Raw genomic sequence first — 22635 nt, forward strand, 5'->3', positions numbered from 1 at the left:
ATGAGGACAGAAAGAAGGTTAGCGTTGAGATTTGAGAGCAGGTCTTCATGGGAATTCAGGAGCGCTGTTATCATGCTTCTGGCTGCGCTAAAGCCAGACTGGTGGTCATGGAGGCAACCCACAAATTCAGTATGGAGAGTAAGCTGGGAGATGGCCAGCTTTTCCAGGAGTTTGCCAAGGAAAGGAGTGATAGAGATTGGGTGGTAGTTTGCTGGAGAGGAGGGATCGGCAAAGGGCTTCTTCAGAAGGGGGTCACAATGGAGTGCTTTAGGTGGGAAGGGAAGATTCCAGTGGCAAAAGAGTGATTGCAGAATTTGGCCAAGGCTGGAGCGAGGGTGTCGATGTGGTCCTTGGTGGTTCTGGAGGAGCAGGGGAGCACCTACTTTGATGAGACTTTCATAGATCGGACTTGTCTAGAAACATCGTCGGGAGTGAAGACAGGGAAGGAGAAGATAGGAGGAGGAGAGACAGCCGGAGTAGCGGCAGGGAGTGGTAGAGGGAGAGAAAGAGGAGAGAGTGGACAGGATGTCCTGAGTTTTAGCGGTGAAGTGAGAAGCCAGTGCTGCGCAAAGGGCCTGGGAGGGAATAGGAGAGGTGGACACTGCAGCAGGATTGGCCAGCTCCTTTAATAAAGTTAACTTTGCCTGGTTTATTCTCTTGCCAGGGCTTTTCCTTGTATACTTCACTCTCACACTTGGGAACTTGCCTTTGGCTGGTATACTTCCCTGCCAGGTCTTATATACATTTCCTACAAGCTTCTTTCAAATACTTGCCTTTGCCTGGTATACTCTCCTGCCATGGTTTTTCCTTGTATATTTCACTCTCACACTTCGGAACTTTCCTTTTCCTGGTATTCTTCCCTACAAGGTCTGGTATGTATTTTCCCAAGCTTTTGACGTACAGTCCGTTTCAAATACTTGACTTTGCCTGGTATACTCTCCTGCCAGGACTTATAAGCACCTTTCCTTCATCTCGCCCATAAAGATATATTTGCCCAATAGTGGTTTGACAACTCTTGTTTAACACACTCCACTTTGCTTTATGTACTCTCAATTACTTTGTTTCCTGTTCCTACATATGAGACCAGCGACCTGTTTGTGGTCCGTTTCAAAGCCCCTTTAAACTCTTTATGGGCTTCAGTTGGTGTCTCTTTTCTTATTGGAGTGGTGCAGTATTCACCCTCAAGCAACCCAGTACCCGTTCTCTTTTCCCGGACTTATTGGATGGTTTAGTTGTTTCTCGTGGTTTTCCGTTCTCTCTCCTTTTTATGTTGCCGGCCCAGCATGTAGTCCGTCAGTTGCTGTTCCTTCGCCGTGCCTCGTTCTGTGTTACATGGCTCCAGGTGTCACTTGTTTTCTGGTGGCGGGCCGTTTGTCTTTCACTTTCCCCTCACGCCGGCAGGATTTCCTCCAGCACCGCTCTACTCGGCGTGATGGGTTGCAGCATGCTGACCAGCGTCTCTCCAGCTTGCGGCGTCACTCGGCTCTGCACTTTTAATTCCCGTTCCTGTTCTCCTTCACCTTTGTCAGCTGGGGTGAACTTAAGTTTCCCGGAAAGGTGAAGCACCTTCCAGAGACTAGACAGTTGCATTGGCTTCTTGTCTTAGTCATCTTCATTGCCCTGGTCCACTTCCTCCTCCCAGTACCCCCATATATATGGGACTGAAAAACTGTTCTGGGCATATTACTTTGACAGGTATCAGTAAGGTTTAAAGGTGACTTATGGGATGGGAGTTAGCACAATAATCCATACAGGAATGAGACGTGGAGGGTATTTCCCTAAAAGGAAAAAGGGGGTTTCATCCAACAATGCCATGCGATCCCCTGGAGGGTCGCCCTCCCCCCCCATGTGGTCCTCACTCAGATAGCCGTCCCCATGGTCAGGATCAGGGAGCGGGTGCCGTCCCCTGGCCACATGGGGAAAAGCATCTCTGGGAAAGAAGTAATGACACCATCAGTTTCATCACAGTGTGTAAAACAATATGACCATCTGAACTCCACTGTTGAGTCCCTTGGCCTGCACCAGTGACTCTCTGCCTGGAGTTCTGCTATGACATAGGAAGAAAGTGAGTTGCCTTTTAATCCCCCATAGAAGATATGAGGCAGCAAGTCACTAAGCAGAGGTCACGTCACTTATGCATGAGATGCTTCTGTACCAGAAAAAAGGTTAGCGCAATCTGTGGGTTATACATGGAGAATGCAAGTGTATTTTAAGGATATAGATCGTTCAAGGGGATACTACACTGGAAAAATGCTCCTTTACATACTTCGAATATGCGACTAATCAAATTCCTATCCAAGTACATTACCAGAACCCATAGTACAGAAGAGATAGCAATTTAAGTGCAGATTATTTTACCAAACATAACAAATATTTTAGTAAACAATTTTTAAGGACACATCATAGTCTCTTGCACAAAACGCTACACCGCTTTAGCAACACACACCTTTTGCACATGGATTCCTTATTAAATTCTTCCTCAGCTTGAAAAGGAAATAAAAGCTCTTCCAATCGTCAGGAATCCTTATGCCTCCCTTGGGGGAGAACCCTTCCAACTGGCACTTCCTTTTCCAAAGGGTGGGCATGTCAACCACATCTCTCCAGAGGCTGCAGACGAGCCTACAGCAATGGATGAGGTCGTATTCAGCCACATGGGACAGCAGCTCCACTAGGACATCTTCAGGGAGATCGTTGATGCTGAGCATTGCCATGTCTGCAGAGGACTCTCTCAGGGATTGGGATTATATTGCAACAGACTCAGCCTGAAAAGCAAGGAAAAACACCAACATGTTTGTCTGCTTGTTATTTATTTATTCCACAATCTGCTCGTTTGCTAAGATTATTTTAGGGTTACCATGCATTTCAGGCGTTTGTGTTAAGTACAGCAATGAATACTAAAAGAAAGTGTGAAGATACTCTTGTTCTAGAGGGTGGGAGTGGGCAGGGGGGAGTTCTGCTTGTACAGAAGATCCACATCATGTTTATGTAGAATAACAATTTAAAAAAACAAGTGAGGTCCTGGGAAAGTCCCTCTGCCGGACATTAGTCCCGGTTATGAGAGCCTTACCCACATTCTTTAGCTCACTATCTTTCACAGAGGAGAAATATCCAAAACATATCAGTCTTTGCCCTGCCCTAGGGCAGTCCAGCACCTAAATGCTAGGCAATTCTCCTCTGAATAAGAGTACCAACAGCAACCCCAGGCACGTGTTTTGGTTTAGTTGGACCTCATCAGTAGGGTGGAGCTGTGCCTCTCTAAGAATAGTGAGCAAGGGGTCCACGTCTGGATTCTCCTAGTAACTTAAGGTGAGACCCAAAATTACTTAAAATATGCAAAAAACATGGGGGTCCAGGAAGCCACCTGACTCCAAGGTCATGGATGCTGCTTTTGAGCATAAGAATAGCAAATGATGAGAAACACATGAAGAAAGGAATTAGGAGACCCTGACCAATTCGGTAACAAGATACAGAATTAATAAATTACAGCATTATTGAGGCACTTAAGGGGTTTAAACCTGTGTAAAAGTATGCAAAAGAAGGCAGGCAATGAGGATGGATGGAGGGCATGAGGAGGGAATGTGACAAGAGGTGAGGAGAACAGGTTGCTCGGCAGAGCAGCCCAGTCTTGGAGACATGTGGCCAAGAGCATCCTGGGAAGCATGAAAAGATATTGAAGGAAAGGTAATTGTTAGTAGAGACTGACAGGAAGTAGAAAAAAAAGCAGGAGAAGCATTACCAGAGCCTGTAGTGGGATCAAATCCAGGTCAAAGGTAGAGCACCTGTAAAAGCACTGCAGACCAGAGCCTATAGTTGGCTCAAGCCCAGGAGGGTTACCCTAGGCTGGTGGGATATAATAACTTCAGTGATAAAAGTAGCCCGGCATGGTGGCTGGGGGGGCAATTCCTGCTGCTAACCATTTTGGATATCGCCCAGGCCAAGGAGAAATCACATGTTTTTTGCCAGGAAAATGTTTACCAAATCCTACGAAGGTGGCCAATGGCCAGAGGGTTACAATAGCTGAGTCGAGGAGACCCCCCCAAGAGAAAATCTGAAGGATAGAGGATCCAAGTAGAATCTATAAAAATATTTTTTAAAAAGGGTGTTGGGCTCTATAAGCATGCTTTGGCTGTGAAATATTTGAAAAAATAGCTAGCAGGAGGCTGCCTCCCTGCAACTGTGGTTTTTGTGTGGACAGGAATTTGGACTCGGACTAAGACACTAGGTACTTCCAGATTAGACACTTGTACTTTTGAGTTAAGCCTCCAGCCTGAAACCGTTGGAATTAAAAAATATCCCTTTTCGTCCTAGTTTGAAACTCTTAGGTCCACTTTGGGATTTCCCCAACCGGTACTCAAGTAATCAAACTTCAGGGATGAGTAACAGAAGGGCAAATCCCTAAACCTTAGGTAGGGCAGCTCAGGTTCTACTCCCTGAATTTGACTTTATTTGATGCCTTGACATTGGTCCTCATTACAACACTGGCGGTAACCCATGGCGCTATTAGCACCATGGTTGCTGCTGGTGTTGTAACGAGTCCGCCAATGTTCAATGGGGAATTACCACCCCATTCCAAGGTTGGCGGGGCGGTAATCCCCCATTGAACATTGGCCCTTCCCCATTCCCATTTTTGCCCCATAGGGCTCAATGGGACTGGGGAAGGCGTTAATTACGGTACCTCAAATTGCGGTACCGTAATTACCTCAAAGGTCCCTTTGCGGGTCCCTACTTTAACGGCTGCTCCAGACCAGCTGTTCAGGTCGGTTCCCGCAAAGGGACCTCGTAATTAGGCGCTAAGGGGTTAATAGAGCCGCAGCCTTTTACGGCGCCGTTAACCCCTTAGCGCCAGGGTCGTAATGACCCCCATTGTGTTTTATCCCCGAACTGTTGACCTGGACAGGGCCGATGGCTATTTTGTTTTCCTATCTTTTCCCCAAACCTTCCTTCTATCCAATTTGGTTACAATACCAAAGACTAGTAACCATTATTCTTGGTGTATGGAGTTATCATGTTTCCCCCAGCATGACTAGTGAGATGAACAGATCCTGCTACTAGGTTCAACCCACATTCTGGTACTAAGGACTATGAGTCCCACTGTGCAGCGAACATGGAGTTCCCTATAGCTGTGATGCCCTGCAAGCCTTTTCCATTCCTAGTATTGATGCAGAGCCAAATGGCCTGGCCCATATAGAACAGAGGCATGCTGTGCTTTCCCTTTCAAGTCCTTTGAGGAGGGAGGGATCCTATGGTGAGAAAACAGACAATTCAGAAGAATTAGAAATAGACTTGAGAAGAGAAGCAAGACTAAGTTCAGAACTTAACATGCCGCATTCCTGTTTAGACAAACTCCCTAGGGTATGCTGCACCATTCCAGGCCAAACCCCCATAGAGATAAAGTACGTTGCCAACCACATGGTCACGTCTTAAATTAGTGGCTAGGAAAGACAACTATAGAGGAGATAAAGACAGCCATCGTATTTGACAATTCATCAAATCCCTACCCCATACCTCCAGAAAGCAGTGAGTCAGTTATACAATCCAACCCTTCAAACTGCTAGTGGCTACCAGAGGGCATTTCTACCGATACCACAATGGACAATAGGCCCACATTTTAAGGACGCAACCAAAGGCCCCGAAAAGGAAGCTTCCTCTTTGTCCATGTCATTAAATGTAAGATCCAATCTTTGAGAAAGACAGTGAATCCGTTCCCATTAAAACCCTATGAGGGGGGAAATGCTTAATTTGGAAACTTGTTCCCATCATTCCCAATATTCTAGTTATTAAATGCTACTCCTGTGGTAGGACAGGCCACATAGCCAGAGCCTGCCTGGATATACGATTGGAAGAACTCGGATACCAGCTACATTCATCCCAGCGAAGATCTGGAGCAAGAGTCCACGTATTAGGGGAGGTGGGGGATTGGAATGTAGAGGCAGTCCTGAAGCTGCTGGCCCAAGGGCAAGGGAATGAAGAACATAAAAATCACAATATGAGTGGGGGATAACATGGCCAAAGTCCTACTGTTCTCAGATAGCTGGCAGACTGCTGTGTGGCCTGATCAGTATTTCCCCATCAGGTAATTCAGGAGAAGCAAGTGCAGATGACCTGCTAAGCCTGGGAGATAGCAGGTTAAAATCTCCCCATGTTGGTGGAGGTCATACAGATAAGCAAGTGGGAGGCTCGTGAGATGGATCGCACTGTGAGAGATTTGCAAAGAAAGCAAGAGGCTTGCTAACCCAGCTGGGATCCACATTGCATTGAAACAATAGATGTCATATGAGGACGATCTGGCAGTTTGTAAGTTACACTAGCAAGTAAAACAGAGAGGCCATTCAGACCTTGGGTGCTAGGAGCACTGATGTGAAATGTGGGGCCGACAGTACAGTACCACCTAATTCCATAGCGGCATGTGCGGCTTTTGAGCCTTTACCCCACGCAAACACTGGCAATGATGCAATTAAACAATGAAAGCAGCAAAGCATAAGGAGAGTAAAAAAAAAAAGGAAACGCATGAGGAGAGTGGACTAAGGAGACGGGACCATTACCAATTAAGTGACCGAGTGAAAACAAGAGAATGGCTTAACCAATCACCCTCAGGCACTTAACGGATTTAACACTGAATAAAAAGAGGCAAAAAGAGGCAGGCAGAGGGGGGATTAAGGAGTGATGGAGAGATGGTGAAGTACAAGAGAATGCAGGAAGATGAAATGAGGGCAGTTTGCTCAGCAGTGCAGTCCAGACTTGGGGACACATTAACACGCACCTACTTGGGGCTATGACCCTCGTTCTGTCATGGGTACAATGAAATTGAAGGAAAAGGAACAATTTGCTAGCCTGCTTTAAGCTGTAGTAGGGTCTTGCAGGAGCCGGAGACACTTAAGAAGGGAAAGCTTACCAGTACCTGTAGTGGGATACAACCCCGGTGGAAGGCAGTGCATCTGTGAAAGCAGAGATGTAGTGGACTCAGGCTCAAGACTCAGTGGCCAGCGGGTGGTGGGTTATGATAACTCTAGTGTGAAAAGGACCCCAGTGTTAGTGAGGGGGGATTCCTATAGGTAATAATTTTGGGTATCCGCTAGGCTCAGGGGGAATCACAGGTTCTTGCCTGGTAGGCGTTTTACTGTTGTTTACATTTCAGGAGTCGAGGAAGATCACTGGCAGGCACAGGGCTATAATATATATGAGTTATAATATATGTGAGCAGTAGTTTGTTTGTGCCTACACCTCTTTGCGCCAAATTTCTGATGTAAATGAATAAAAGTACGTAGTCAAGTTTCTTCACAACCATATACTTTCTTCCGAAAGTTCACAAGAAATATGACACCATCCCAGAAGGAAGGCCTATTGTAAGTGGCATAGGTTGGGCGACAGAACCTATAGCGGAATATATTGACAATATAATAAGACCTGAAGTACCTAAAATACAGGCATATCTGAAAGACACAACAGATGCCATTAAAATTATAGAAGAAATTCAGTGGCAAGATACATACTTATTAGCAACATGGGACGTCAAGGCTCTATATACATCTATTAAATACGAATTGGCCCTGGAGGCAATGGACTATACTTTCAAAAATAGATCTGCGTCATTTTTCAACTCTGCATGCATGCTTAAAGAAATGCTCATGACAACTTTAGAGAACAATGTTTTCATTTTCAACAATCAGTTTTTTCGACAAATACGTGGAGTCGCAATGGGCGTTAAATATGCCCCAGCCCTTGCCAACATTGTAATGGGAATGTTTGAAGACCTACACATATACCAAATACCTGAGTTTAAGAACAAAATAATCAAATGGCTAAGGTACATCAATGATGTACTAATTATTTGGAACGGTACACCGGAAGAACTGGAGTCTTTACTAAACCAAGCAAATAACAATGAATTTGGCCTAGAATTTATTGGGCAAAGCAGCAAAACGGAAATTAACTTTTTGGATCTAACCATCTTTGTATCCACAGGACAATTACACACAAAAACATTCAGAAAAGAGACGGAAGTCAATTCAACATTGTATGCGACTAGCTGCCACCATAAACCGGTTATCTACAACATTCCGAAAGGAGAGTTCATTAGAGCACGACGTAATTGCACAGAATTATCAGATTTTGAGAGTGAATGTCAACTGTTATCAGACAGATTTAAGGCCAGAGGATACTCACAAAAATCAATTAAAACTGCAAAAATGAAAGCCAAAAACATGACCAGACAATCAACATTATCTCAAAGCAGCAAAAGTACACAACCAGATGATACTATTCATTTTATTACGGCATATTGTGCAAACAACAAAGAAATTAAAAAAGTCCTAAAAAAGAACTGGTATCTATTAAAACTAGACCCACATATCGAGAAACACATACAAGATTATCCAACAATAATTTATAGGAAAGCCAGAACTCTGAAAAACATGTTGAGTCCTTCTATGATGTCCGAAGAGGAGGAAGAAGAAACAAGAGCACAAACATGGTTACGACAACCACAGTCAGGTTTCAGGAAATGTGGCTTCTGTTCGATGTGCCACTATGCACTACAAGAAACAGTTACTTTTACGAACCAAGAAGGTGTCAAAACAAAGATTAGGGAACAAATTAATTGTAGATCCAAACACGTGGTCTACGCAGTGATATGTGTCTGTAATCTGCTCTACATTGGGAGCACCATTCGGGAGTTAAGAACTAGAATTAGAGAACATATTTCAGCCATAGGAAGTCAAGACAAAAGCCTCCCGTTATCTGTTCATTGGCAAAACCAACACCAAATGCAAAATAAAAAAGACATTAGATTTATTGGACTGAAAAGAATCAAAATGGGCAAACGAGGAGGAAATCAAGAACTTTGCGTAAGGCAAGAAGAAGCCAGATTAATCTGTCATTTTCAAACATTGGAACATGGATTAAATTCAGACAATGAAATGATTCACTTTTTGTGATGCTGGAGAAGCAGCAGAGAAATAGCAGAAACAAAACCAAAAAAATGATAATATACAGGACTCTTGTTATGAATATTGCAAATGTTTTCATTAATTACAAAAATGGGTTTTTTCCTGTTTTCTATTTTGTTCAATTATAATTTGTTGCATAGAAAAATATTATTGAATACTGCAATGTTAAAACATATGCTTCAGATATACACATGGGGAGATCCTATATATGGGCGAAACCGCTAATCAGATGAAAGTTAAACAGATGAGAGAGGCGAAATTAACATCAAACCACAGGTACCACAATGCACTATTCTGAAATTGTGAAAAGAATGTGCACTGTTAAATCATATGTTTTGGATATACACATGGGGAGATCCTATATGGGCGAAACCGCTAACCGCTAATCAGATGAAAGTTAAACAGATGAGAGAGGCGAAATTTACATCAAACCACAGGTACCACAATGCACCATTCTGAAATTGTGAAAAGAATGCTAATAAAATATAGTGAGAAAATAATGGTCAATGAAGAAAACTAAAGTTACCATAATGCACCATTCCCAACTTTAATTTCTGTAAATTTGGACATAATAATAAGTAAAAGATCAGCCGCGCAAGATAAATACGGAAGTTTAAATTCAAATCAATGTTATACTAAACACAAATGCAACAGATCATTTTAAACATCAAAAAGGAAAAAAGGACTTACGTACTAAAACTCAGCCCAAAGTATGGCCGCCGAATTTTGTAAATGAACAAAAGGAAAGAGGGACTAGCAATCTGTAACTCTTTATGAACAAGGATTTGCCAGAACCAAAACAGGACCCCCGATGCTTGAGGCATGAGCAAGAGAATTTTGTAGGTAAGCGCTTTTAAGGGGTGGAAAGACCACCGCTACAAGCATGCTCAATGTAGAATTCAGCACGCTTGATGCCGAGTGGCATAAACAAAATATATTTTGGTTGGGATTTCAAACTCACGCGAAAGGGTGTTTTGGTAAACACAAATGGGGAGCAAATCGGTTACCAGTCATTGTAACTGAAAAAGTAATTCCTAGTGACCGCTAGAGTAACAGAATGCATGAGACCAAGGATATGTAATGCGATTGGAGGATTGCAAATATGAATAGCACTTTTTACATAAATGCAATGAGAAAGATGTTACTAGTCATGCTTACTAGAGTTTAAAATGTGTCTAAATATATGCCAGGGAATCATGCATAAAGAATCAATCCGATAGAAGGTTAAAAGGCTAATGTTAGCATAACAGAACAACCAAATTTGTTCTAGGTGGGATTTAACCCTGGAACTACCGTGATACACTTCAACTAAAAACTAATTCCCGGAAATAAGGAAAGGGAGATTCGCATTACATTCAATAAGGGTAAGAAAACAAATTCACATGCTTTTCTGACAGCCAAAAATTGTTAGGTCCATGCCATCCCATACTTACTTCTTTTTCGGATTGCACAAATTTAATTTTAAAAAACTAACATAGTCACTGTAATGGATTTATTTTTAACCATTTGAGGTAACTAAGAGGTGCTGCACTTTTAGGTGTTCATGCAATTTGAGAATGCTAAAAGGATATACTACACAGCCTAAGTCACTATTCTAACTACTAAATGTGTTACAAAATATGCTAAAATGCTATTTCATATGTTATATTTTGTGTTTTGTTTTATTACATGTTACGCTTGCATTCAGCCCGGATTTGAAAAAGGCGCCAATGAAACGCCGAAACACGTGTCATCCATATGGGCAGAACATATATCAAATAAATTAAGAAAATATACTTGAAGAAACTTGACTACGTACTTTTATTCATTTACATCAGAAATTTGGCGCAAAGAGGTGTAGGCACAAACAAACTACTGCTTACTTTACAAACGGAGCTGAGGGACTCTATGTCTCCGTGTTGACCTACATCCTTGCGACACAAGAATAAAATAATAAAATAAGAAAACCATTGCCAACTTTAATAGCACTAACATACGGGTCGCGAGAGTACACCTTATGAGATCCCCACTCAAGAAGTTCCTCACTCAGTAGATTATAATATATGTGGCCAGGAGTCAACCCAGGAGACCATCTAAACCATGGAGCAAGCCAGGAGAATCCAATACAGTGTCCCGGGGTGCCGTAAACACCCCATGACTGTGTGATTTGAGAAAAGGATAGCAGGGGTATGTATCTCTGGAGTTGTGGGTTTCTTGTAGGCAGGAATTTAGACTTGAACTAGAAACACTAGGTCCTTCGAGATTAGACCCTCACGCTCGTCAGTAAAGCCACCATCCTGACACCACTGCCCCTAAGAGATACACTTTTTGTATTCTAATTTGAACCCCTTAGGTCCAGTATTAGTCTTCCAAGCCTTCTAAGTGAGAGTTACCGAAAGGACGAATCCTTGAACCTTAATAGATCAATCCTGACCTTGATGTGTTTGTGAATGATGGAACATCTAGGCCTTGATAATAGGAGCAGGTAATGCACGACACCCAGTCCTGCTGCCAAAGCATTTTTATCTATATTGTTACAACTACTGAAGTCAAATTGTCTTGTCATCTCACACTTCATCTGAAAGTCCAGTGCATTTTCAGGCGTGTGCCCTCTTCTCCATGCTCCCAGCATGAAGGAAATAGTGCTTGCAGCATATAAAAACAGAGGCATCCCCCAGACAGTGCAGGGCTGAAGTAAGAGCTCTAGTATCACTCGCCAAGGGTCCAATAATCAAAATCACTCTGAGCAAACTACCTGGGACAGATGGTCAATCCCAAGGCACACCTTGTTTTAAGACAAAGTCAGGAAGGAGCTTCGGGAGTTTGAGAGTATTCAAGGTGGGAGTGGAAGTTGTGGGGTGCTATCTGTGCAGCCATCAGCGAGGAGATCATACTCGTGGATTGTAAGTCTGGTTGCTGGTTGGGCTGTAAGGCTTCCAGGGGAGCACTCTGGAAGCTGATAGTGTCCTGCAGAAACCTTTCACATTCATCCATTCAGGTGTTGGCTTGACGGCATATTTGGGTCAGGCAAAGTCTAAATGGATGAATGCTTTACAGCAGAGACAGCAAGCCGAGGTGCTGTAAACCTTCGGGAGTACAATAACTTCCCCAACTTCGAACAACGACAGAGATTCATTGATCTTGCTTTCTTGGAATTATTAATGAGTTAACTGATTTTTATTTTTGTTAATTAGCCCTAAGTTCATTGCAATTGTTTGTCTTTGGTGTCAGACAGAAACCCAACTTGCTGTTTCAGATTAAAATATGAACCCTTTGCACAATGTCTTTAATAAATGTTCCACTAAATCTAAATTTTATATAAAATTCTTTTAGGATGTCTCTTCATTGATGGGTTTGCATGCACACAGCATGGCTTCCTCCTCAGTGCCTCCTCTTCTAAAAATCTGCAAGCGAGAAGCCTAAAAGGCATCACAGCCATTTTATCCACACAAATTCTGAGGCTGTTATTCCTCTTCTTCTTGGTAATTCTTTGGAGCGCCTTTCATCGTAAGTAATGGAAGGCGCTCAAAGAATTACCAAGAAGAAGAACAGCCTCCGAATTTGGATGTCTGATATATATCTATTCACTGAAAATACGTTAAAGTTTAGTTAATGTGCCAACATTTATTACAACAAATCCCCCTGAAATTCAGAACATTTGGGAAGTAATTCATTTATTTTTATTTATTGGTTATTTATAATGCGCCTATATAGCAAAATGGTGTTTCAAGGCGCATCAAGACAAAGGAGGGGTACAGGGTAGAAAAAAACGAAAACAATAACGTTCCTACTAGGTCTCGATACATTTGGATCGTGCAAGTGCAATAAGAGAATGAGAGGAGGATGAGGAGGGGAAGTCATGACCGGCTTAGCTTGGCATGCTCCCGTTGATGTCCCCCATAATGCTATGGCCCCTCAGAATGCCATTTGTATATATGTATGCACTCATGTGCTTTCCAACGGCAACGGGCAAATTTAAGCCGGTCAAAACTTACCAAATGCGCTGAATTTCAGGGATTTTGTTGTGATAAATGTGGGTACCTTAACTAAACAACTTTAACTTTTTGTCAGTGAATTTCAAAGGTTTATGTTATACCATAATTATTTTCTGTGCCACTGGCCATCGGCCGTGTCCACTGTATATTTTACCATACTACCAAGCCACTAGACATGGCCTTTGGCCATGGCCAGTGGTCACTGCCTTTGGTCATGCCCACTGTATATTTTACAACACTACCAGGCCATGTGTACATGTGTACCGGGCCCACTAGCCAGGGTTTTTCGCCCAGGCTTGTGAGCAAAGCCTTCTGCCGTGCCCACTGTATATTTCACAATACTACCAAGCCACCAGCCATGGTCTTCAGCCATGCCTACTGTATATTTTACAACATTACCAGGCCACTAGCCATGGCATTCGGCCGTATCTACTATATATGTGTATCGGGCCCACTAGCCAGGGTATGCACAGCCTTTGTTCGTTCCCATTGTATATTTTACGACATCACCGGGCCACTAGCCATGGCCTTTGGCCATGCTCACTGTAGATTTTAAAACATTACCAGGCCACTATCAATGGTCTTCGGCCGTGCCCACTGTATATTTTAAAACATTACCAGGTCACGCAATGGCGAATGGCCACAGCCTTTGGCCATGTCCACTTTATATTTTAGAACATTACTAGGCCACTAGCCATGTCCTTTGGCCATGCCCATTGTATATTTTACAACATTACCAAGGCACTATGCATGGCCTTCGGCCGTAGCCACTACACGTGTGTATCAGGCCCTTTGGCCCTGGCTAGTGTGCATGGCATTCAGCCGTTCCCACTGTATATTTTACTATATTACTAGGCCACTAGCCATTTCCATTGGCAGTGCCCAGTGTATATTTTAAAACATTACCAGGTCACTAGTCATGGCCTTCGGCTGCGCCCACTATATATGTGTACCGGGCCCACTAGCCAGGGCAATTGGCCCCGGCTAGTGAGCACGGCCTTCGGCCATGTCCACTATATATCTTACAACATTACCAAGCCACTAGCTATGGCCTTCGGCCGTGCCCACTGTATATTGTACAACACTACAATGCCACTAGAGATGGCCTTCGGCCGTGCTCATTGTATATTTTACAACAGAGCCGGCATTTGCCCATGACCACTCTATTGTTTAAAACACAACCAGGCCACTAGCCATGGCTAGTTATTTTTCACTGCCTACCTCACCGCAGCTGTAACAATATATCATTCTTTTTTTTACATGTTTCCCTATAACGGTGGCTATAATAACTATGTATTACAGATAGCTGCGGTTGTCTGGAGTTGTTAGATACCAGCGGTTATTGGAAAAAACAATAACACAAAAATGCATTTCTGCCCTCCCAGGCACACACCAGTTGCCCCCCTCATCTGTGCTTGATCTCCCCACTCCCCTTAAGGCCTCTCCAGCCTTCTCCCATTCCCCCCAACACTTGTTTCTGTGTGATGCACTTTCCTTCCTGCTCGCCTTTTCTTCTGTAGCTGCAGTTATCCTGACGAGTAACTGGGGCTACAGGAAATAGTTCGTGTGCTTTACTTGGTCCCTGGCCCCCTTTCTAGGCTGATGCCATTTAGTTGTTTTTACTTCTCCAAATGGCCCTGCTTTTTTGTTTTTGTGTAGCTGTGGTTATCTCTCGCATCGGAAACAAAAAAAGATGCCAGATTTTTCATTTCTGAAAAGCCTCTATCTGCAAAGCACCATGGGAGATATCTCTATAATTTTGAGAAAAGGGGGCACCCATCAAATATTTAAAATAAGTACTGTATGCAATAACCCCGGATCCCCAAAGGAACGAAAGTCAATGCTTCATGCCCAAGTTGTTTTGGACCTGAACCAATTCCGTCTAGCAATTTTTACTGTACGGTCCGGCAATAATTGACCTTTTTTGTATATGGGAACATGAATGGGGACAAAGCTGAAACTGATTTTAAAATGTCCTTAATAACTGTGAAAGATCCATCGAAAGTGAGGAAGGGCGGGATGTGCGTACAAAATTGTCTACAGAATTTTAGCCACATTCATTGTACGAGTCAAAATTTATTAGCAGTTTGCAATTCATTTTTTTTTTATTTCCTATAAAATTCACCACTCACCTTAACTATAGTGCGGCAACCACTGCACTATAGTATGTATATATATATTTATTGACTGAGATTGGATATGGCAAAGATAAACACATTTGGGAAATTAAACAGTCGATCACCTGTACCATGAGGTTTGTGGTGTATGCAATACTCTGTCCCTGTAACCTCAAGTACATTGGCTCTACAATTTGGCCACTAAAGATAGAATTTTACAACACTATAGAGCCATCAAGAACAAAGATGTGACTTATCCTTTGGCTATATATTTTGAAGATAAACACTGTAGTGATGCTTCTCTGGGTTACCAGTCATTTGGTCGAAAACCAAATGGTCGAATGACCATTTGATCGAAGTAAAATGGTCGGAAAAAAAAGGTCGATTTTTTTTTAATTATTTTATTTTATGGGGGGGTTCCCTCCAACCCCCCTTTTTCTTTATTAAAAAATATTTTTTAAGCAACCAAAACCAAAAAAAAGATATAAATAAATAAATTCTCCTTTTTTTTCCGACCATTTTGATTCGATCAAATGGTCATTCGACCATTTATTTTCAACGAAATGACCGGACACCGCTTCTCTGTTAAGATACACTGCCTTGGTCCATATTCCAGAACATTAGAGAAAAGGAAAAAGAGAAAGACACTTAAGAAAATTAGAATCTCAGGGCCACTCTACCTCCTCACCGGTTAGGCCTGGGTTTGGAAAGGAGCTTGTAGCCCTCGGGAAAGGAGAGTGTGAAGAGCAGTGACAGAGCTGGCATTGAGCCACGTCTCAGTTAGGGCGGGGACTTCAAGGAGACAGATGTCGGAGAGTGTGTGACAGCAGAACAAGCATTCAAAGTAGCTAAGTGAAGATGGTTACCAACTTTGAAAGTTTTCTGAGGAGGTGTACAGGGGCATACTACTCGTGTCAGAGGTGGTGAAGAAGTTGGGGGGGAGGAGGGCGGGGGAGTGGCAGGAGAAGGGAGGCAGTTAATGAGACATGGTAGGCACCGATCCAGAAGGAGTAGATTAGGTCGAGAGCCTCGAGCCATGAGTATTCCGTTATGATAGACATTAATGATGCACCTACAGGATGAGAAGTATGCCAAGAGTACTTCCCATCTGGTACCACCATTAATGAGTGAAGAGGAAAAGGGGGAGAGAGTTGAGACCAAGTGGGGAGTCCATGGGTTGGGGAGGGGACAGAAAAAAGGATGTCAGTGATAGTATGACTGAAGGAAGCATTGACATAGGCATCAGCGATGGGTAGCCCTGGGTTAGAGACCAGGAGATCTTTTTTAAACTTTTTTTCTTCCAGACTTCGAGAGTGAGGTAGTATAGGTGATAGAGTAACGTTGGAATAGATAGGGGAGATGGAGAGCGCCATGGGAGTGGGAGGAAAGAGACAGATGGGGGAGCTGCAGAGTGCACAAAGAAATATACCAGACGGCCTAGCAGCCAATGGACAGGCAGCTAGAAATCCAACCAACTCTTCTAAGCCATCTGGCAAAATACCTTGATTCAATTTTCACAAATTAGAAACGCCCACAATTAGAATAAGCAAGCAGATTAAAAAATACCCAGATTCGATTTTCAAAAATTACAGACAAAAGCCCAAAATTAGAATAAATGCCCACATTTGAAATAAAGCAGGTGGATTTAGAGTAAGCGAGGCTGACTAGCTAGAGTAGAAGTGATATGCATACAGGATTTTATAGAGCAAGTAGTTGACAAGCACGCATGAGCTGAACGCAGAATTGATAGAGCAAGCACAGTATTAGATTACAAGCAGGATGAGTACAAAGCAGCAATTGATAATGGGCTAGTAAAGGTATGACATTACAACATATAAACAGGTGGGATAAAAACTCATGAACCAGAGTGCTTGAAAGGTAAAAATCCAGTTGAACAACAGGACACAAGACAGGTGCACCCGGAGGCACCAGGGGGTGGGGAGGAAATGTTTTGCATTTGGTGAAGTTAGTAACTCGGGGAAGAGGCCCAACAGGCCACTATCCATTGATTTCATTAGAGTTCGCTGTGAAACAGTACATCCTTAGCACTGTGGGAGGCAGTTACTGTGAGTCACGTATTGCTGATGAATGGATGGAACAAATGAGGGAGTGGAGGCCATTCTGCTGAAATTCACTCCAGGGTAGTGAGAAACTGCAGGAATAGGGGGGATTAGTGAAGGGAAAGAGCAAGGGGCTCAGATGTAGGCCGGTGGGACAGGGCACTGTGGGCTTGCTAGAAGATTGGTGGTGATCGCTGAACAGGCCAGTGGCGAAAGTAATACGCTAGGCGAAAAAGCGCTCATCATCAGGCAGGATTGGTACAAAGGCCAGCCACGGGTGGTTTGGAATACAGATAGATATGTGAAGAGCATATGGGTAATATAGAGTGGCCCGGCGGCCACAGCCGTACAGGCCAGATAGGGAAGTAGATGGCCTTAAAGGCTATGCCTGCCCGCTTCCTCTACTGGCCTTATATTGGTACAGGCAACCAATCAGGAGTGAACAAGGCGGCCTGCAGGACACCAAAAACAAAGATGGTGCAGTATCAGAATGGTAGAAGTGCCCAGAGTTAGCCGGTGGCCCATCAGGGATTACCTGATGCTGGTGGCACGATGCATCAAACAAACTCCTCATGGAATTCCTGCTGCCAGGGAATGTTGAAGGGGGAGTAGCACACAACCCCTAGCCTGCTCGATGGAAAAGAAAGAAAGCCATAATAGTTGATTTAAATATAATATTTTTTATATGTATTAATACAGTTTATTATGTTGTTACCTTAACTTTATTATTTCTATTTTTTGTAGACTTTAAGTTTGTTAGTTTAACCTTAACTATTTTGTGTGTGTGTGTGTGTGTGTGTGTGTGTGTGTGTGTGTGTGTGTGTGTGAGATAAGTATATGTGTCTTAAATGCATGTGTATGTTGTAGGAGCGTGTGTTGTAGAAGTGTGTGTTGTACAAGCACATTCTATAGCATCTCATGTTGTAGGAGAATGTGTCGTAGGAGTGTGTCATTACAGAGTGTGTCATAAGAGTGTGTGTGGTAAGAGAATGTGTCCTAGGAGCATGGGTCGTAGGAATGTGTGTCATTACAGTTTGTGTTTTAAGAGTGTGTGTCGTAGAAGCATGTTTCATAGGAGCATGTGTCATAGGAGAAAGTGCCGTACATGCATGTGTCATAGGAGAAAGTGCCGTACATGCATGTGCTTTAGGTACACGTGAGAGCATGTGCCATACAGCCACAGGTTATGTGTAGTAGATGCATGTGTTATAAGAGTGTGTGCCGTAGGACCATGTGTTATAAGAGAGTGTGTCGTAGGACCATGTGTTGTAGAATCACATGTTGTTGGAGTGCGTGTCGTAGGAGCATGTGTGTGTAGTAGGAGCATGTGTAGTAGCTGCACTTGTCATAGAAGCATGTGTTGTAGGAGCGTGTGTTGTAGGAATATGTGTCTTAAGAGTTTGTGATAAGTTTGCACTGTAAGAGTGTGCATCTTAAAGGTGTGTGTAGTTGGAGCATGCATGGTAAGTGCATGTCGTACGTCCATATGTTATGTGTAGTAAATGCGTTTGTAGTAGTGGATTACAGAAACATGTATTAGATGAGTGTGTGTAGTAGGAGCACATTTTATAGCAGCATGTGGTGTGCCTTAGGAGCATGTGTCAAAAGGAATGTGTATCATTAAGGTTTGTGTTGTAAGAACATGTGTGGTAGTATTGTGTGTAGTAGGAGCATATGTCATAAGAATGTGTTGTACGTGCATGTGCCTGTAATGCTTACCTGTGGTTCTTGCAGGGATGTCCTGGAGCACCTCGCAATCACTCTCACCACTCCCACCCGAACCACAAATGGCACTCGAGAGGTGCTCTAACGCCTTCAGGGTGGAAGGGATGGGAAGGTATGGTGTGGAAGGCCGCAACCCTCTGCTGTGCCCCATGATGTAGATTGCCCTGAAGGGAAAAAGGGGAGGTCAAATCTTCTCTGTGTTTTCCCACTACCCCCAAACAACTTCTATCCCCTGGGGTGGATGGCTCACTGTAGTGTGTGTAAGTGGCGCTGGAAGGTACGTCTTGTACCAGTTACTTCACTGGTTCAACAGCTCAGTCCAGCTGTGGCTGGCATCGTGGTGCCTTCCTGCTTTTGTTCCTGATATTTCTAAATTCTGGTAGTTTTTTCAGATGTTTTAATGTGTGCTCTTTTCCTTCCTTACAGGTCTGGAGCAAAGCATGAGGTAAGTTCTGCTGAGAGCATATGAGTCCAAAGAAAATCACCATAGATCTGCAGTGCGCCCATAGAGGCTAATGCAGGTCTTTACCTGATGTGTATCGAATGCTGAGCACGTGTGCCTGACTGGGTGGGGCTCAAATAGCCTTGCCATCCAACATGGAGTTTGTGAGTTGCAGGTTCCTCACGAAATGCAGGCTCAGCTGGCTTTCGCTGTCTGTGGCGGTGGCCATCTTGGAGTGGAGCATTCGTCTGCATCCACGCACTTGGGTGGCCCTTCTGTGTATGTGTGGCCCTTGAGTATTTCTATTGTGCATTCTGGGGACATTGTATGGGATATGGCTAGAATCAGAGTGTGACTGGGGGGGGGATGGCAAGGCTATTTGAGCCCCACCCAGTCAGGCACACGTGCTCAGCATTCGATACTCCAATGAGCACATGTTGTATGTCCATGTTATGGGTAGGAGTATGTGTTGTAAGAGTGTGTGTCATAGGTCCATGTGTTATAGGATTGTATGTCGTAGGAGCATGTGTCATAGGAGAGAGTGTGTGTGTAGTAGGAGCACATGTAGTAGCTGCATGGGTCATAGGTGCACGTGTTACAGCAGCGTGTGTGGTAGGAGCGTGTGTCGTAGGTGCATGTGAGAGCACGTGCTGTACGTCCAAATGTTATGTATAGTAGGCGCATGTGAAGTAGGTGTGTGTATCATAGGAACATATATGATAGGAGTGTGTGTTGCAGGAGTGCTTGTTATAACAGCACGTGCTGTAGGAGCATGTGTTATAGGAGTGTGTGCCATTAAAGTGTGTGTTGTGTGCGTTAAGTGTGTGTTTTAAGGGTGTGTGTGGTGGTAGGAGCATGTGTCCTAGGAGCATGTGCCGTAGGTGCACGCTCTGTGTACAGTTCATATGAAAATTGTACATTTATTCGATCACCTTAAAACTGACATGAAAACCAACTCATACGCTCTGTGGACAGTTCGTATTGAATGTGCAGATTTATTCCATCAATTTTAAGCTTGCATTAAAGTCAGCTGAGATTTTCCTTAAATGTGAGTTTTTAGGAGAGGTTAATTGTATAACGTACGTATTGTAAAACTCATACGCTCTGTGGACAGTTATGCATCAACTTAAAACACACATTAAAGTTAGCAGAGGCTTGCCTTTGATGGGAGTTTTTAGATGTTAACTGTGTAATGTATGTACTGTAAAACTCATACGCTGTGTGTACAGTTTGTATGGAACAGGTGCATTCATTCTACGCATACGGCAAATACATTGATACATTTCAAACGTTAATATCTCCATATCTCCAATATGTCCAAGTCGATATTCAAAATATTTCTTCAGTCTAACATTTCCAGAAGAAATCTAGGTGCCTGCAAAAAATTGGTTAAATCAAAGCAGCCAATTTTTATATATTTGGGCCAAAATGTTTTTTTCTACGAAAATCCCCATGTTAAAAGCTGTTCAAAACTTGATCAAAGTAAAGATTGTTTTAATCTATGAAGCCATTAATGCGGAAATCTGAAATTCTGCATGCACAGGCAGCTGCCTCGATATATTAATCTGGAATATTTAATAAAAGCATTGAAAGGTTTTAAAGAAAAGTCATTTTCTGAAACGCCATAGAGAGTCTTAACCTCAACTATGCCTTGCAAAGGCATAATAAAAAACACACTTATCTTAGGTTTTTTGCCAGCACACTGGATACGTGTGGGCATGTGGCGCGCCACAGTAGGACTTAAATCTCAGAAGCGCACCAGCACTGTAATTACAACATTGTTGCAGCACAACACTCACAGGGTTTCCTTAATTTCTTTTTTCTTTTTTAATTATCAGCACGGAAGGTGAGCGCCAGCTTTGCAGCTATTTCTTTTAAAAAACTGATTTCTTTTAATCCGGGTTGCCGCTCATTTAGAGCGCCAGCCCTGTGCGAGGCAGGAGGGGGGGGGGGGCACCGGGCAGGAGTCAGGAGGGGCGGCCAACCCTCCTACACCCCCTGATTCTGCCACTGTAGATATCTTGAGCCCCATAATGAGCAAATTGATTAATGCCTCATTCATAGACTGTCGGTCTCAGGTGTACTAGAACATCCTAGGTTAAATCTTTACTTAAGAAGCCCTCACTAGACCCAGAAGAGTGTGGGAAGTACTGTCTCATAACAAATACACTTTACCTCCTAAAAATATTACATAAAGTTTCTACCACCCAAATGCAGGCTTTAATGGAAGAATGTCAACTATCAGAAGACTGGTGATTGGACATTCACCCAGACAGAGGGCCTGAACTTGCACTTACCGATGTCGAAGACTCCCTTCTTCAGATAACTAATGGAGGCCACACTGGTCTTCTCGTGTACTTTCGACTCCCATGGCCACTGCCTCCCTCTCAGCCACAGAGAATCGGAAGTCAAAGTCCAGGATTGTGCATCACCTGTAGAAATGGTGGAATGTGGTTTCCTTCAGTAAGCCTGCAGCCCCCCATTCTATTTAAAATTGACATAAAGCCTCTACATGATCTTTTACTAGACCACGGCACAGAGTTTCAAAATTCTGCGGACAATACACAAATTCCATTCCGTCTAGACAGCGATCATCAGGCTAAAATCTTCCACATTCAATCCATGTTCTGATGTACGGTGAAATGGATGACTGAGAACGGACTTTGGCTAAACCAAGACACAACCGAGGTCTTACTTGTCGCCACTCATAACAAAAGGCTATTGTCATCTATCCAGAAATTCACTATTTGGACATACCATAAAAGTCCAAACCAAGGCCAAACACTAGATATCACTCTGGATTCCATTCTTCCCACGACTTCTCAAGTCAACCATCTCTCCAGCACTATCAGCTACCACCTCATGCTCTTTAGGTGGATCGGAACCCCACTGTGGGAGGCACACTGTGCTACTATAGGCTCTAAATTGTACTACTGTAACATGCTCCATGCTGGATCCTCTGAATTTATAGTTTTCCAGCCTGCACTGTAACCAACGGATCCAAAAGAGCCCATATTACTCCAATTCTTAAGACACTAAATTGGATGCCCATGAAAGCCAGGATTACTTTCAACCTTCTGACTACGGCACAGACGTCAGCCTCCACCTTAAACATTGATTTAAATGACACACATAATATTGGTGACAAAGAGCCACTACCAGGTGCACAATGTTCATCAACTGCTTTAGAAGAACAAGAGATTTCCAAAGAGCTCACTCGGGTATTACAGCCAAACGCAGGAATGCTCTTGCAGAAGATTTATCTGGCGCCAATGATGCATATGTCTTCCGGAAAAAAAGTTCAAACATTACTATTTAATCTAGGCCATTCCTCTCAGAATACAACCTGTTTGAAGGCGAGCACTTTTTATA

The 22635-nt window shown here is 43.3% G+C and overlaps 1 protein-coding gene across 6 annotated transcripts in view; it reads right to left on the bottom strand.

Annotated features, from left to right (window-relative positions):
* LOC138472013 (F-box only protein 6-like) overlaps window positions 1-22635 on the bottom strand; it is a 405487-nt gene that overhangs the window by 246725 nt on the left and 136127 nt on the right. For 3 of the 6 annotated variants that reach the window (XM_069609920.1, XM_069609925.1, XM_069609924.1), the window contains exon 2: window positions 2447-2762. In XM_069609920.1, coding sequence (XP_069466021.1) covers window positions 2447-2711 — 265 coding nt within the window. In that variant the 5' untranslated portion in view covers window positions 2712-2762. Of the gene's footprint in view, window positions 1-2446; window positions 2763-17631; window positions 17724-18815; window positions 18952-22635 lie in introns of those variants that run through there. The other 3 variants (XM_069609922.1, XM_069609923.1, XM_069609921.1) reach the window with 3 other exon arrangements.

This window comes from Ambystoma mexicanum, chromosome 8 (genome assembly GCF_040938575.1).
Source record: "Ambystoma mexicanum isolate Mex_15411 chromosome 8, UKY_AmexF1_1, whole genome shotgun sequence".
In the NCBI taxonomy this organism is placed as follows: domain Eukaryota; kingdom Metazoa; phylum Chordata; class Amphibia; order Caudata; family Ambystomatidae; genus Ambystoma; species Ambystoma mexicanum.